The sequence below is a fragment of the Xenopus laevis genome, chromosome 1L (genome assembly GCF_017654675.1).
Source record: "Xenopus laevis strain J_2021 chromosome 1L, Xenopus_laevis_v10.1, whole genome shotgun sequence".
Lineage (NCBI taxonomy): Eukaryota > Metazoa > Chordata > Amphibia > Anura > Pipidae > Xenopus > Xenopus laevis.
Window position 1 is genome coordinate 150,719,446 of NC_054371.1, and position 17,434 is coordinate 150,736,879.

General features: G+C 41.0%; 1 protein-coding gene across 2 annotated transcripts in view; it reads right to left on the reverse strand.

Moving 5' to 3' along the window:
* slc7a8.L (solute carrier family 7 member 8 L homeolog) overlaps window positions 1-14,796 on the reverse strand; it is a 29,578-nt gene extending 14,782 nt beyond the window's left edge. The window contains 4 exon segments of one of the 2 annotated variants that reach the window (NM_001087136.1): window positions 3,001-3,152; window positions 3,280-3,484; window positions 10,141-10,355; window positions 14,572-14,796. In NM_001087136.1, the coding sequence (NP_001080605.1) occupies window positions 3,001-3,152; window positions 3,280-3,484; window positions 10,141-10,285 (502 nt within the window). In that variant the 5' untranslated portion in view covers window positions 10,286-10,355; window positions 14,572-14,796. 2 annotated transcript variants of the gene reach the window in all.
* Window positions 14,797-17,434: the final 2,638 nt, after the last annotated feature.

Genomic DNA, 17,434 nt, shown 5'->3' on the forward strand with positions numbered 1-17,434 from the left:
CTTTTTTCCCTATTAATAACATTGGGATCAGCCATCATTTTTACCGGCCAGGTGGCAATCCTATTCACAGCACTGGGCTTCTAATTCATTTATGACAGGGGCACTATCTACTAGGATTTGTATAAGTTAACTTGTTTATATTATTCCAGTTTTCACACACACTCTAAAACATGTGGGGATCATTTATAAACAGTGGGCAAATTTGTCCATGGGCAGTAACCCATGCCAACCAGTCACGTTTGCATTCATTGTTTAACCAGCAGCTGGCTGAAAAACGCCCGTCACTTATTGGTTGCTATGCGTTACTGCCTATGGGCAAATTTGCCCAGTGTTTATAAATGATCCCCACAGCCAGGGTTATTACTTCCAGATAATATTGAGGCCTAAGGGCACTTACAGGCATTTAAATGTGCATCTATCTGAATGCATGCTGAACTGCATATATTGTGTCAATATGATTTTTTTTTTTGCAAGCATGTTTCAACGTGCATTTATCTTTTTTGTCATATAGGGCGTCTGCATGTATGAACACAAAAAATGGCAAATGTTGCATTTATAAATATTGCAACGGAGCATAGCCATTTTAAACCTGGGACAATAAAGTGGAAGCAAAGAGATCATGTGTTTAGTGTGCTCAGACCTGTGTTTCAAACAGGCAGGGACCTCAACTCGGGTTGTTCATCCATCTATTTAACTGATATTCTAATAAAATCAATACATTTCTTCACAGTGAATCAGAGCCTGCAGTAATCATAGGGCACCATCTGCCCATCTGCCAACCCAAATGGTAAGGCTCAAACAACTGCAGCCTGGTTTTCATAGTGATGAAATGGCAGAGCTGACTGAGCCAAACTGTGAAGTTATGGTTTATTACTACTAATTCAAAGCTGCAAAGTGAAACCAGCGCTCATCCAGCACGAGGTATAGGCAAAACAAAAGGGAGCAAGAAATTTATTCTCATATAGTGTAGTAATTTTTTATATAGATGGATTACACCCCTTGTGAAATAAAATTATTTCTAAAAAGGTGCCTCCTCCAAATTATGTTATTTGCCGTGCTTAGAATTTACACACTGAGGTGAGACTCATGTGAGTATACTCACGAACGTTTAAACGTAGTTTAGGCGTTTAGAAATATAGTTAGATGTTCATCCCCTCAGTTTTCTCCAGGCTCTGTGGCTTGAAAACAATGCGCTGACATAGTGTAAAAACGTCACTCTTTTAATCTCAATAATATCAGTAAAATCGCACTTACAATATTGCTGTTAAAATATCGCATTTAAAATACAAGTCACCAGTTTTAGAGTTTATACTGATGGGTGGTTTGCCCTGCATTAACCTGCAATCAGTTTTCTTGCGTTCCACTGCAGGGGAGCACAGAACGAAACGCAGCCTGTTTTTGCTGATAGTGCTGTACTCAGCCAAGCGCTGAATGCAGATGGAATGCATCATGTTGCGTTCCGCCTGCGATTGGTGCTTGAATGCACCTGTGTGAGTACAACATTATTGGGAAATACAGGCTGCATTTCATTCTGGACTTCCCTGCAGTAGAACACACAGAAATTGACTGCAGGAGAACATGGAGCAAAATACTTGTCAGTACAAGCCCTTAGTATGCTCCACAACTGTCTACCACTGAATAATATGATAGGCACTTTCAATAGATTTTTTTTATAAATGTTTTTTAAATTCCAAAAGGGTACAGGGTTTCTGAAATTACTTTCACTGCCCTGATTTTCCATGAAAGCACCACAGTTGTTAAGCCACTACAGCAGTTGATTGACAACATCTGAATATATGCACTTGCGATGAGTTTAAGCAGCCAGGTGTTGATGGCATTGATTCTTAAATAGATCTTAAGTCTCAAAATAAGAACCTGAATTTATTATATTGACATCTAAAGAATGAATTTTTCAATATATAGCTATAAAAAATTCCAAATATAAGTGCCCGCTTGCTCTGTTCTGCTTTAGGGGCAAATTCACTAAAGCGCGAAGAGGCTAATGCTAGCACAAATTTGCCAGCGTGACGTCATTTTGTTACTTTGTAGATTTACTAACGGGTGCTGGCGTAAAATTCGGTAGCGAAGTGGACCGACTCTAGCGCTAATACGCACCCTTACGCCAGGCGAAGTTGCTCTACGCCGAAGGAACGTAACTACTCTAATTCACTAAACTGAACGTTACCTCTTGCGCCAGACTTGCCTTCGCCACCTCAGACCAGGCGAAGTGCAATAGAGTAGATAGGACTTACTTCAAAGAAAGTTGAAATGTTATCTAAGTCCCAAAAAACGCTGGTGTCTTTTACTTTTTTAAGGGTGATAGGCTAAAAAAGATCGTAAATTTCCCTCCTACATTTCCTAACATATGGCACCTAAACTATACAGTGGGCACATGTATATGGCAAAATAACAACTCTATTTTATTTTATAAAGCTTTCCCAGGCTTGTGTAGTGTAATGTATTTGTTGCTACATATACGTCCATTGTACTTTAACTTGGCGCCGTATGCAAATTGGGCATCACTAGCGTAACTTCGCTTTGCTTGATGAATTAACGCTAGCGCAACTTCGCTACCTTTCACCTCCCTGAGTGCAACTTCAGATTTTAGTGAATTAGCAGCGCCCTGGTGAATCTTCGCCTGGCGAAGTGCGGGGAAGCCAACGCTGGCGCAACTTCGGAGGTAAGTAAATTTGCCCCTTAGCCTCTTGCTACTGATCCATTTGCCTGCAAGAAAGCTTTTAAGGAGGGCTTAGAGAAGCATTCAACAGACTGTAGAGCAGGTGTATGTTCACAGTGTGAGCAGTAAATGAAACGTAAGCATGCATGCCTATACCCTTTTCAATTGACTGCCACGCCAAACTTAACTGTTACCATTGTTCTCTCTTATAGAAAGTTACAGCCTGAAAAAATGATACATTTTGGTTGATTGTTTGGTTGTTTAGTTTACAGGCAAAGAGACAGGAACTCTATTTTGCTGAACAAAAAACATTATTTACTTACATAGACAGACTGCAGCCAGCAATCGAAGTCCAGACTCTGGTGCAAAGCATGTAGGGAAGAGGGGCTGCAGGACGTAATTGGAGAATGTCAGGGCAATAACTGCTTGATTTGTTGGATATATTACCAGGACTGCTATCCACAGTCGGAGGAACCTGCAGTAATGTAGATAAAGGCATACATCATTTTCCATCTGAATTCTAGCTATATGCATAAAATGCTTTCATTTTAATTAAGCCATGAACAATTTACATTATAATAAAAAAGGTATGTTACACTCACCCTGCTAGTCCACCAAAGATATCTTTAACATATGAATAGTCTCCTCCAGATTTTGGGATGGTGACCCCGAGCTCTGCATAGCAAAGGGCTCCTACTGCTGTGATTACTCCTGTTACAATCCATACAATTAGTGCCATTCCCACAGAACCTGCATTCTCCATCACTCCCTTTGGAGATACGAATATACCAGAGCCAATAATATTACCTGTAAGATATAAAAGATGTATTTATTGTTATTTTAGGGGACTATAATATCATAGTAATAGAGTGTAATTCAAGGCAAAAGTAATATTGATACTTGTGGCAAATATATAGTTATAGTTGAAATAATTATTAATAATAATAGTATGAACAGATATAATCAGAGGAAAAAGAAAACAATGTGTGACCACTCAGTTCACTAATTTGTGTGTCTGCCTAGCTTTGTCTTGATCTGTTAGTACAAGGCCCCCAACATGGGCGAACAATAAATTTACTGACAATGGTAGGTAGACGTGAAGCAGGATTATATGTTGTCACACAGATTATTCATTGTCATGCACATTTAAACCACAGGTTTGGGATATCAGAGTGTCACCAGCAACCAGTTCAAAGAATCCAACACAGCTACAACACAAATCTGGCAGGCCATATGAATACTATTAGAAGTTACAAGATCTGGATCCAGGCAATCTTGTGATAAGACTTCTAACAGATTTGCAAATCATAAGAATGCACCTTCCAGCCTGAATCCAGGAGTCAGACATAAATCAATACCAATATGAAGGTAGGGTACTTTGAATCCGAATGAGATATTATTGTTTGTATAAAAATCAATGTATTACTAAGAAACTGATTATCTTGTATGTGGTGGTAAAGCTGCTTCAAGTGTAAAGTGATAGAATAAAGGACAATATTTTTGTTGCACTCCAAGGTGGGAGAGATCATTTTGGGGGAGAAGGGGTAGATATGTAGAGGTGGGATATTGCCGAACTCATAGAAATATATAAGTACCCCCCGGTGGGATTCGCTTCCAGGGGAGAAGAGTAGTAGATGGGGTGCTCCACTCACTCAGGGCTTGTATCTGATTGCATAAAGTAACAGAAGTAGTGGCTGTTGTGATTGTCAAACAGTTTATTTTTTGGAGAATGCTGTATGTGTTTTGTCCTAGGTACCCCCCCCTCCTCCTAATTTTCCATAATTACTTATGAAATGTAATAACCCCATAGAATAATATCTGACCGTGAAATCATATGACCTGATAAGAGTATAAGTATAAGGTCACCTCTCTAGGAGAGAGCCTGCTATGTGATCTTGAAATTAAATATTAGCTCCACCAATTCATGTGAAAGAACGCCGGCGTGGGCATAGATTTTCAAAGGCACTTCTACTCCCACACATTGTTCTCATGAATGACCTTGACAAATAATTGAAATGACAGTTGTGCCGCCAAAGGGAAATGCAATATAACATCAATACAAAGCAATTCTTTCCAGGTTCAGCTAGCATTCAAAGAGTTAAAGACATTGCAGAATTACAGGGGGGTGACTTTGCCCTCAGTATAGTACTTTTATACTTTGAAACTGCCTGACATTGCTCTTTCTCAACCTTCGATCAATTTCTGTTTATAGGACTTAGTCCCTTCTTGGGTGACTATGAACATAAACTGTCAGACTGACCGGCCAGACCACTTAAAACATGATGTTTAGATAGCAGCGATAATTACATTTATGTCTATACATTGACAGGCACAGACAAGATAATATGCCCATTGCCACAGTAGGAATGTACATTATTACTACATACATGCTAAACCTTCCTCCCCAAGTGCTGCAGGGTGGAATGGGGGTTTTCTAAAATCAATTTGCTGTGGAGCGCAGTCACCATACAAGGTGAATAATATGAGGAAATTGCAGTGTTGCCACCAAGAAATAATTAATTTGAATATTATGAACATAATGTAAATGTAAATCAAGTCTTTTTGCGTTTTAGTATTACTGGTCCTTTTACCCTTTTTACAAGATAAATATAATACAATGGTGGGGGCTATCTCACTACTAACATTTTACAACATGCTGCCCCCCCACAACTGCCACTTTAAGGTACGCAAGCAACATTACGATTACTGCCATCGTCACTGCTCTATAAATAGCACTTATACGCCACCATATCATCCATTATTCAAAGAAAAAAGCGGTGATGAAGAGAGGGGACTGGAGAGAGAGATGTCAGAAAAAAAGCAGGGAGGGGAAATTTGCAGAAGGATAAGGTAAAAATGAGATAGTAGGAAACATTGAGTTGTGAATCAGATACACCATTCTGCCACCTGTCATTGTAACAAGATGAATTTCTAATGCGGTGCCAGATGGCACCCTCTGATCCTCCCACAGTTACAATCCCCATCAAAAGCTATTTAATACAGACAGCATATATATTTATCGTGGGAGCACGGAACAGGATGCTTCACCTTGCTTCCCATGTGGGACATGATTATTTCTACAAGCAGTTAACTGTACACACACGGCTCATCACTGAGAAAGAACAATATGCTGAATCAGATGTATGTGTATGTGTATTTAAAGGTGTGTGAGGATGTGCAAATCTTTATGTCCGCATATGTTGATTTCCTATTTGCAGCAAAAGCTGACCAAGTCCTGGAGGGATTTCCTCTCCCTTGCTGTGTCTCTCTCGTATCCCTCCCAATATATGTGTGTGTACTACAGACAGCTTCCATTAATATCCTCACTCTTTCCCTTAAATCCTATGGGTTTGTGTTAGATATTTTGGTTTTGGGTATCTTGTCTTCATTTATAGTACAGGCACTGGAGCTTTTATCCGGAAACCCATCAATTTCTTGACAGATGGCCGAAAAATTGTAAGATGTACAATCGTTCGAATTCCACTAACTTCACGATAATTTCGAAGGATTGGTCGGACTTCGTTAAAATCGGTCGTTTGGCAAGAAAAATCTTTGTGTCTATGGGGAACTTAAGATAGTTCACAGGCCTTGCTATCAGATATTGATGTGACAAACAGGACTTTGTACGTGTCACTGATACAGCATCTTAGGGTGGTGGCACATGGGGAGATTAGTTGCCCAGTAACAAATCTTCTCTACTGTGGGTAGGGTCGTACTGGACGTTGGGGGTAGAGTCCTGCAAGCAGGCCAGGAACCCGCAGGTTATCCGCAAAAAAAGGGGCACGCTGCGGAATGAGGAGAGGATTTTCAGGTGCGGGTATAGATGCGGGTCTGTGGGTTGGGTCGGGTTGCAGGTCTCATCTAAATTTCTTATGTTATGTACTATTGTCTATGTTTTACTCCTTTCAAAGTTTTACAAAACTTGTTTCTGTCCCGCCCACTTTTGATGACGTCACTTCCAGTTTGCAGCTACATTACTTCCTGTTTGATGGTGGTCGGTGGGTTGCGGGTCCGGATCGGGTAGCGGATCAAAATGGGTAAATATGTGGGTTGTAGTTCGGGTTGTGGGCTGTGGGTTCGGGTCTTAGAAATTGGATCCACACAGGATTCTAGTTGGGGGGCCCACCGGGTTACAAACCTCCGGGGCAACGTCAGGTGACTTTAGAAAACCGAGTTGATAACAGGTACGGGTGTTTTAATAACAAAAATAATTTGAGTTTCATGTTTAATTTGAAAAGGACTTTTATTGTACAGATTTTTATATTTTGGTGATGGGTACCCTTTAAGTGATAACTTTTTAAGTTAAGTTTTTAAAACAGATACCAGCATCAACCCATTGTTCCAACCATGTGATGTTCCAACCAATGGTCACCCATTTGGGAATTGTTACTCAACAACACTATAAGGTAATGGCACTACCTTAAGTGTCATTCAGGTCAGGCAAGGCAAGAGCACTAGAGGACACTAGGAGTAAGGTAACTATCTACTTAATGCCTGGCAAAGATGGGCCTGTGAACGTCACTCTGCTTTATGTGATGGATTTGTATTCTTACTTTATTTTAGTGCATGGTACTAAGCTTGCATGGAGAATAAGCAGGGGTACAAGTAATATATCTATAGACTCTAAGCGCGCTACAACTTGCTACCCATAGTTCTTAAAGGAGAAGGAAAGCCAAAACAGAAATAAAGCTGAATGAGAAGTCTGTTAGACTAATAACTTACAGAGTGTAGTAAATTTTGTGTCCCTGGTGTCTAGCAGTAGGAGCCGCGCTCGTCTGAGAATGCAGCGTAGGACTCCAGTGACGTCATTGATTTTTCAGGCAGCTTCCTCCCTGCTGCCCGAGGCAGCCTTGAGTCGCGTTGGGCCAAATCACTTACTATTGCGCATGCTTGAGAGGCGCTTCGTGCTTCAGAGTATAAGGGGAATTTTTTGCGCATGCACAATACGGAGGAAAAGGAAGCATGTAAACCCTTTACCAAGATGGCGGCCGCATTTTACTGAAGGAGAGCTAAACTCAATGCATGATTTTCTGGTTTTCTATACACATAGGTGAGCCAAAAATACAGCGATTAAGTGCATATGTATGAGAACTTTAGGGGGAGGTAGTGCATAAATGTTGCCTTTCTTTCTCCTTTAAGTGCTTCCACCACTTTTCATCATAATTAGCCTCATAAGTGATACAATGTGATGTTTCATATTGACATTCAGTAAACATGCCCAAATGGTTTACTACATATTAACAGCTTCTTTCACTCGGTGCACAGGATCAGTGACCTCATTGAGAGATGTCTGGGTTGCCTCTGTTCAGCATCTCTCTAAGCCGTTATCACTCTCTGCTCATATCAATCTGCAATTCATTTTTATCTGACTACTACAAGTAAGTAAATTAAATCAAAGTTCATCCCTACTGTGTGCTGATCCAGCAGTTTTGCTTTACAATTTCCCAATATCATCATCTAATCATCTGACTCAACACAGTTCCTTCTGCTACTTCTTTTTCTTCTGCTTATTCTGTAGAGTCTGAACTAGTCACGTTTCTGCTTTGATTGCTATAAAAATAGAGATGAATGCTGGGAGGTGTATCTTAGGGCCCTTGTTCTGAATTCCCTTATCTATTGTAACATGTCTCACACAACTCTCTACAACATGAAAAGTGTGGCCAAGCTACATTCACTATCACACATAACCACTCTCTAGGAAGTACTAATAAAATAACAGACAAATAGATCTTTACATGACAACAAGAATATGCATGACTGCATACAGGCCAAAGTGGTAAGGCTATTATGTCCCATTCATCTGGTTATCTGTTTAATTTCAAGTAGGTTTTAATAAGAAATTGTTCATTTTTTTGCCTCATACACAGAGCGGCTGAGAGGCTAGTTTGGAATTCCTTTGTGCTAGTTAACATATATACATATATTTATTGGTGTAGTGTGCCTACTGGTGATTAGAATATAGGAAATCACTCAAGCCTACAGTTGTAGCCACCGCTTTTCATATATCAGAACTCTTTGATCAAAGAAACAGCATGGACTAAACATAGTTTGTTGTTGAACCTATCTTTGATTCAACATACATTTCTTTCTCTTTTGTTTTCATACATTTTATTTCAGACAATTTAGACAATAATGTTATCAGCAGTGATGAAGGCAGCCTGGATGAATGCTAAATGCAAGTGTGGTTCACAATAGTATCTGGCTCTTATTGTTGCATGTAAAGTAGTAAAGAATAATTGTCAGTTCCTGTTCACAGCTTGCATTAAGACATAACAGGATTAGTGGAACTCCTGGCACAGCTAGTAACAGTAATCTGATTTCATTATTCCCAGAGAACAATATACTTATCTGTTTCTAGGCAAAGTATGTACATATATTCCTTCAACTTCATGCACGCCACAATCCTGTCAAAATCATGCACTGACAAATTTTATCTTGTAAAATGAGTCCCAAAATACAACATTAAAGTGATAAAATACAGCAACAAAAGGCCAGGACTTGACTTACAATTCCATTACACAAGGTGTAGTCTCCATCAGCATTTTCAGCTGGAAAAAAGGGCCTGAAAGCATCTTTGTATCTTTGTATTTGAATCAATGGAATACACCTATCACCACTGAAAACAAGTATTCCAGTGTTGCCCAAGTCAGCAGTGCCATGCGAATGGGTCCATGACCATCGGGCCAAAGGAGATGGCTGTATTTTAACTTTTTTCAATAAACATTGCTTTTACTTTTATATATATTGCCCTGTGAATTTGCTTCAGCGCTGGTTGGCCCTTCTTCATTAACATAATGTGTGGCACAATCAAACGGTTTCTCTCATCAGAATGTGTAATAGATTAGTTATACCACTTTTTCAACTAAAACAGGCAATATTTTGCAAGATCCTTCACTAAAAAGCACCTATTGCCCCCCACTCTGTATCCCCACTAGAGCTTTGGCATGATACAGCCCAACTTTGGGTTGGGGAACAATACTTTTATGACACTTTTCTGACAGCGGTGTGACTAGGCAGTTTTGTATGGAGCAACTGCCAGCAGTGGCGAACCACTAAGTGCAGCCAAACTGATGCACAACCCTGAGTGGCTGACAATAATAAATACTGATGCACACATATAGTGGACATATAGTGCTAGAAGTCACAGAGAAGAAGCAACTTTTAGTAGATAAACTGCTGAATCCATTTTTATTCCTATGACCTTGCAAGGAAATTACAATAAAATTGCCACTGAGGCAGTCACATCCATGCAATTTCTAGATTTAACTTGCAGCAACTTGGTGTGAATAATTTACATCCATATCTATAGTTGCCATATGATATAATAGAGTGTTTGTTGTCTGAGATAGGAACTAGAATGTTGCATTAATGGCCTTTCAAGTAAGGGATAATTGTTTTCCATACAACCATACAAATATAAATGGCCAGAAAGTGAAGTAATGGTAATATTATGTTTGACTCACCCACTATAATGCCACAGGCGCTCACCAACCCAATCTCCTTCTTCAGAGCTACACCGCCAGCTTCACCAGAACTCGATCCAGAGTCCTGTCCCTTTTCCTCCGGGATCTTCTCCGCACTATTCCGCAGTCTTGCACCTTCTGCCATCTTGACCCCCAAGACAATATAGCAGACAATGGGAAAGGAACTGCTATAAACACACCCTTGCTCCCAACACCTGTGTAAGGAAAAACGTGGCTTTAGTTAGATATTTCATATATCTAGGTTTATGTTGTTTGCACTTGCAATTTAAATAGTTACAAGGATTTTAATTCTTGACTCTGGCTGTATGTTTTGGATACAAGTGTTTTTTGGGGATGATGCATTCTGGGAGATTGAAATACAAAAATAAATTATTGATAGAAGTCTTAAATGTAAGATGTGGCTGGGTACTAGTATTGTATAGTTCAGTTAAGTACACTCAACTGTAGCCCTTTCTTATAGCATAGGTAAAATGATGGGTATTCAGCATGGGTAAAATTATTATAGCACAGTAAAGCTGGCCATACACTATAACATCCGCTCATTTGGCAAGGTTGCTAAGAGATGATCTTTCCCCCAATGTGCCCACCTTAGATGGCCTAAGGCCAAAGAACTGGATTGCAAGGCCTGTATCAATAAACCAAAGCAGTCCTAGATCAGATGGTAAAGTACTTTTTTTTAATACAGTACTGACTCACAGAAGTAAAGATTATAATAAATAAAAAATAAATATATACAGCTACAAAGATTAAATGGCATATGTTAGGAGGATGTCTGTGTCTGCCCTGTACATCTTACAATGTAAGATACATCTCCCTGCGACTTTCATACAAAGTGACTTTTCAGCCAATGTGAATAGCTTCATTGCACATAGATTTGTAGATTACTACAAATTCACACTGAAATTGAGTCTGACAACTTCAAGCTATCGACTTGTTGCTGGGGTCACCGACTCTTGACAGCATGCAGTGGTAGAAAAGGTGGTCAAAAAAAGGTATGAGAAGAATATAAGACTAGTAACATTAAACCTCTATGTTGCTAAGTAATCCTAATTGCCTGGTACAGTTTTAAATTCCAGAATAAAAATTCAAATAAATGAAAGGGAATATAAAAAATACAGGGAAAAAATACAAAATAAAGATCAAATTCAAATCTGCTAGGAAAAGGCAAGTTGATTTAATTCTGCTGTGCCAATGTTCTAGACACCCCACAGTGAATTCACTAGGTTTACTCCTGGCCAGCACCATCGTACCTGCAGCTCCCAGGCTTTCTTCGCCAAGCTTGCGTGGCATGCTAAAATTTCCCAAACATAGTTTATTGCGCACAAGCAATTCTAATTGCATAGTGAATTTACAAAGATATTGGCAACCTCCAATCAACTTTCCTTGTCCTAACTGTGTATTTTTAATTACTTTAGTTTCTATTTTGCAGCTGGGGTGCACACCATACTGACACCACCATTGGGATTCGGCTTTCCCTATCCTTTAACTGAGGTTGATATTTTGCATCACTTGGATTGATTTTATTTTAACTGTTCATTTAATTATTTTGTAGTTTATCCAAATGGCAATTTTTTTGATCAGTGTGGACCTAAGAGCGAAAACAATCCTTCTCAACTTTCAAAATGATAATCGGCTTTTCTTTGGATCAACATTCTATCCTTCAGATTTCAAGACTTTCCGGATAAAAATTTTTCTGTGATTATTGATGTCACCTATATTCTTACATGGTATTAATAGCAAATTTCAATTAAAAGAATGATTGTATTGTACAAAATTAGTTGAGGACCAAAAAAAACTATGCACGTTGCACAACTTATAGTAAGAAGCAACTTGCACTAGAACTAGATTATTTTGACATGTTTGCAAGCAGCATGGTTGTAGCCAGCACTTCCAGTTTATATATACAGCAATGCAAAGTTGTACTGTACTGCAAACACCAACAATGCAAAAGTGTTTCACATAAGATAAAGTGACCTACAAAATAGCACATTGTGTTCAGTGCTTTGTTTAGAAGTAAAGTATTTGGTTACAATACACAAGATCCTGGAATAACTATATAAGTAGTGCTTAGAGATGGCATTGATTATAATGGCATTTAACCTCTTCTTGGAAATCTATAAATAATATAAAATAACATGGTGGGTTTATATGCGTATGGTTCTTTGACTTCTAATATCCAGTTCAGTACAGTTACAGTTACAGTACAGTTACATACCGCACGTGTGATAGAAGCTGAATGGTCAGATACCCTCCCCCTAACTCCACTGCTGAATTTACTTGTAAATCTCCAAAGGCCAGCAGGGTGTTTTTTTAGACATTTTTTTGGATATATAGGCACCCATGGGCTGCCCCTCTGTACTAGGCATGGGTCATAAGGGTGCCTATAAATAAACATGGCCCTGGATCTATTATCAGGACATTTATAATCAAACTACATCTCCCTTGAATACAGTGCTATCTGGATTCAGCAGCACTGTGCTTCATGAGGTAGCAATATTTTGGCTACCCCTAGCTTTCACATCAATCAGAAAGCCATACAAGGAGTGCCAATGAACCCGAGACGCAGTGGAATCCTATACTTACTGGCAGCCTATGGCTATTTTGCATCCGCAGCACTGTGCCTAGCCCTAGACACAAAGGCTCATTACAGACCACAAGTGCAGTTGAGGTCCCCGCAATTTCCCCCAAGTCAGTTGCACACTATCATTAAAGGTATTGTTTTAAAATTCCCTTCATGCCCAGGGTTAATAGGCGCAGCACACTTGCATCCTACAAAATTGGGCACAGACATCAATCTGAACAGTGCCAAGCCACCAAAAAATAGACAAACTGGCCAGGCATCTTACCCCCACCATGCTTGTTCACTTGAGTGCTCTTAAATACTTGTGTTTGTTTGTTCATTCATGGTGAGGTACGTGCCTAGTGGGCAGTATGTAACTGCCCTGTAGAGCTTATAGTCTACATTGCTCTTGAAATTGCACTTTGCTCACTGCACTTGCGGACAGGATGCACTGAAACATATTGTCAATTTCCCAGCTCCCCCAAGTCATGTGGTCTGATAAACTTCAATCACTCTTTACTGCTGTACTGCAAGTTGGAGTGATATCTGCCCCCTCCCTTCCCCCCCCCCAGCAGCCAAACAAAAGAACAATGGGAAGGTAACCAGATAGCAGCTCCCTAACACAAGATAACAGCTGCCTGGTAGATCTAAGAACAACACTCAATAGTGAAAACCCATGTCTCACTCAAGACACATTCAGTTACATTGAGAAGGAAAAACAGCAGCCTGCCAGAAAGCATTTCTCTCCTAAAGTGCAGGCACAAGTCACATGACCAGGGGCAGCTGGGAAATTGACAAAATGTCTAGCCCCATGTCAGATTTCAAAATTGAATATAAAAAAATCTGTTTGCTCTTTTGAGAAATGGATTTCAGTACAGAATTCTGCTGGAGTAGCACTATTAACTGATGCGTTTTGAAAAAAACATGTTTTCCGATGACAGGATCCCTTTAAGGCTTGTGACACACGGGCAGATTCGGGGAGATTTAGTCACCTGTCAACTAATCTCCTCTTCCTCTGGGCGACAATCTCCCCAAACTGCCTTCGCGTGTCTTCCCGTCCGCTATAATGAAAAGTCGCCTGCGCTAAAGCACACGCGACGCTTCGTTTTCCAAAGTCGCCTGAAGTTGCCTCATGAGGAAGCTTGTCATTATAGCTGGCGCAAGACAGGGGGAAGGGGTTCTGGGAGATAAGTCGCCCCAAAGAAGAGGCGATTAGTCGCCAGGCGACTAAATCTCCCCGAATCGCCAGGTGTGCCCTTACCCTAATACTCCACCACTTGCATCTGGGGACTTGATAAATGACCCCCAAAAGTGTCACTGTGGGTGGTGCACCACAACAAGGTGTGACCTGCGAGATATTACCCCCTACACTGGGGATTCCTAGCATCCTCTTCTTTATATGCAAGCTGTCTGAATGAGTACCATGTAACATATAAAGCCAAAGTATGGGCAAGGTCTGAGAATCACCTTCAATACTTAGTTTAGAATGAATACGGTGGATTATTTACAAGTAAATGTCACGTGAATCACAGTGACCTAGTTCAAATAGCATTAAAGAAAGAAATGTATAAGTACTAGAGATGTATAGAAAGGCACTGTGGGAAAGTTTCTGATGTAGTATAAAGATATGTTCATTATCCACAGATACAGTACAGCAATGTGCCCACCACAGAAGGATAAGAACATACCGTACACAACGTGAAATGTACAGTGCCGGCTACTGTATTAATACAGAAAGCAATTCAATGATTCTCCCATAATGCTACATCATAATTGTAGTGAGCTATACACAGCCAGGCCACCCCTCGACGCTCAAGCCCAGTACCACACCCGGTGACCCGATTTCTCACCTGATCCGGTGCTGCTTCCTCTCTCAGGATGGTCTCCGCATCTCCTCCTCACTCCAATGTGTGACTAGCGATCACAGGCAACTTTAGGGCATCTTTTGTCCTGCAGGGAAGGCTGATGTGTGTGTGTCAGGGCTGTGCTTCGGTGGGTGTCGGTGTCGGTGTGTGTGTTTCCTTATCTCTTACACAGGCTGTTTATCTGTTCTGTGCAACTGTGCACCTGATCACACCACCACCCAACCTCCTTGCTCTGCGTTACAAGCGCTCTCTGACAGCCTTTATATATCGCTTCTTTCAGCTCCTCCCTCCCTGGCTACAGTGTGTTCCTACCCACGGGATTTTCTGGCAGATAAACACGTTGGAAGGGAGACGTTGCTGCTGTATAGTTCCTAGTCCAGGGGGAAATTTGATATTATTTCCCTTTCCGTGTATGTCAAAAAACAAATTACATCACTCCCATTAATTAAAGTTTCCTTTTTGCCCATCTTTGGTAGAGAGGTTGCACCTCCACTGGGCTAATAGGGGTGATGTGAACCAGTGATATATTATCTCCAGCATCAGGCCAGGACTGGCAATCTGTGGGTTGCCATAGACCAAGAGTGGCCATACTCTACTAATGTGAGGTCTACTTTTAGTGATGTTGTCCCATTATGATCTACATCCATAAAAGCATTGTTAGCATTATGTTCCATGGAGAATATTACTTAAAAATTATTACTTAAATACAGAGTCGGACTGGGGAGCCCCCTACTATGACGAGCCGAGCACGCATGGATGAAGGCGCAGCGGCGCTCCTAAATCAATAGGTGCTGCGCGCATTCGCAGATGGCGCTGTGCGGCATCTGAAAAAACTTTTTTTCCCCCCCGAATCTGATCGGGAGAGGGGACCTATTAAGGGTCGGGGCCCACCAGGCCAGTCCGACACTGCTTAAATACAGATTAATGGGAAAATGTACTGTATAATGCTATATTCAGGCCTGGATTTGTGGAAAGGCCACCTAGGCCTGGGCCTAGGGCGGCAGGATTTTAGGGGGGTGGCATGCTGCACAACCACACCCACATTGGTTCAAAAACACTGGGAATGCGCTGGAGATACAATAATTTTTTTATTTCCTACAGGCCAATACCCGTTAATGATGAAAATTTGCACAAATAAAGGGGAGGGGACAGGGGTCACGAACAGCAGTGGACCTAGGGGCGCCCACTATCTAAATCCAGCCCTGGCTATATTTAAAGGGGTTGTTCCCCTTTGAGATAACTTTTAGTATGATGTAGAGAGGGATATTCTGAGGCAATTTGCAACTGGTTTTCATTTTTCATTATTTAAGGATTTTGAGTTATTTAGCTTTTTATTCAGCTGCTCTTCAATTTGCATTTTAAGTAATCTGGTAGCTAGGGTCCAAATTACCCTAGCAACTATGCATGGATTTGAATAAAAGACTGGAATATGAAAAGGAAAGGGCCAGCATAGAGAGATGAGTTATAAAAAGTAGCAATAACAATACATTTGTAGCCTTGCAGAGCATTTGTTTTTTTTAGATTTGAAGGCTGCAAAGAGTCAGAAGAAAAAGGCAAATTATTATAAAACTATAAAAAATAAATAATGAATTGAAAAGTTGTTTAGAATTTTACATTCTATAACATACTAAAAGTTACCTTAAAGGTGAACCACCCCTTTAACAAAGACCTATTGTTATGTGACCTTAACATAATAAATATCTGAATGAAAAGCATGAAAGAGGAGGGTGATTTAGACAAGCTGTTTGTTGACAGTGTCATGAGTTAAAGGTCTACTGGTAGACCCCGATCTACCTTTTGGGCATCCCTGCCATAGACAGTCACGATTAATTGGGCTGGCTGGGGGCTGCTTGGGCCTCTGTGTACTTGGAATGCCAGGGCCTATTGTGAATCCCAGTCCAGACCTGTCTAGCATGCTCCCAAAGAACAATCTCTGTATGAGTGCTCCATAAGGCTCCACTGCTTTCAGCCTGCGTATTTTTTTCAGGCTGAGAGAAGCGGATCTGCTCTGTGCCCCAGCTTCATTCATCTGAACCGCTTCCGGGCAGCGGTCGGCCTGAAAATAACTGCTTTTTAGGGTTGCCCTATTAATAAGATCGGCCAGGTGGAAACCCTAGTGCTTTTGCGTATTTGGCAGAGCCTCAGCTCCACTGCGTGTGCCTGCATACAAGTGGAAATGGTTCAGATCAATGGAGCTGGGGCACCAGGGGCACTGCTCCAATGAGGCAAACAGCACCAATCAGGTTGCCAGAGGAGGCAAAAAGCCGCTCCTGGTACCTTTAAGAGTCAAATTTTTAGTTTTTAAACTAACTCGGTTCCCCACACAGGAAAGGCAAGCAGGCAAGTGGGGGGGGAGCGGCATTGCAGAGACACCCAAGTTCCGTTTCTCTCAGCCTAAAAAAAAATACACAGACTGAGAGCAGATGAGCCAATGCTCCGTGTGCCCTTGACTTAAAAGTAACTCCTATAATGGTGAATAATAATGTTACATTAATCTATTTTAAAATTATGTTATTATAATCAAGATCTGTTGTCAGAACAGGACATTTCTAACTTAAAGAAACAGCTCCACTACTAGCTGTCATAATTCTGCACTGCAGTGTCCACAGTAGAGCTGACAGCTGCTGCATTATGACTGGGCACACAGAGGCTGTCATGGCTGCCAGGTATTTTGCAGCTGTCACATTTAAAGGAGTAGTTCACCTTTGAGTTAAGTTTTAGTATGATGCAGGGACAGTGACGTAACTAGAGGGGACGGGCCCTGGCGCGGGGCGCGCTGCCGGGCCCCCCCTCCTCCTCCGTACACCCGGAACCGCCTGCCGTACACCCGGAACCGCCGGGAATCGTG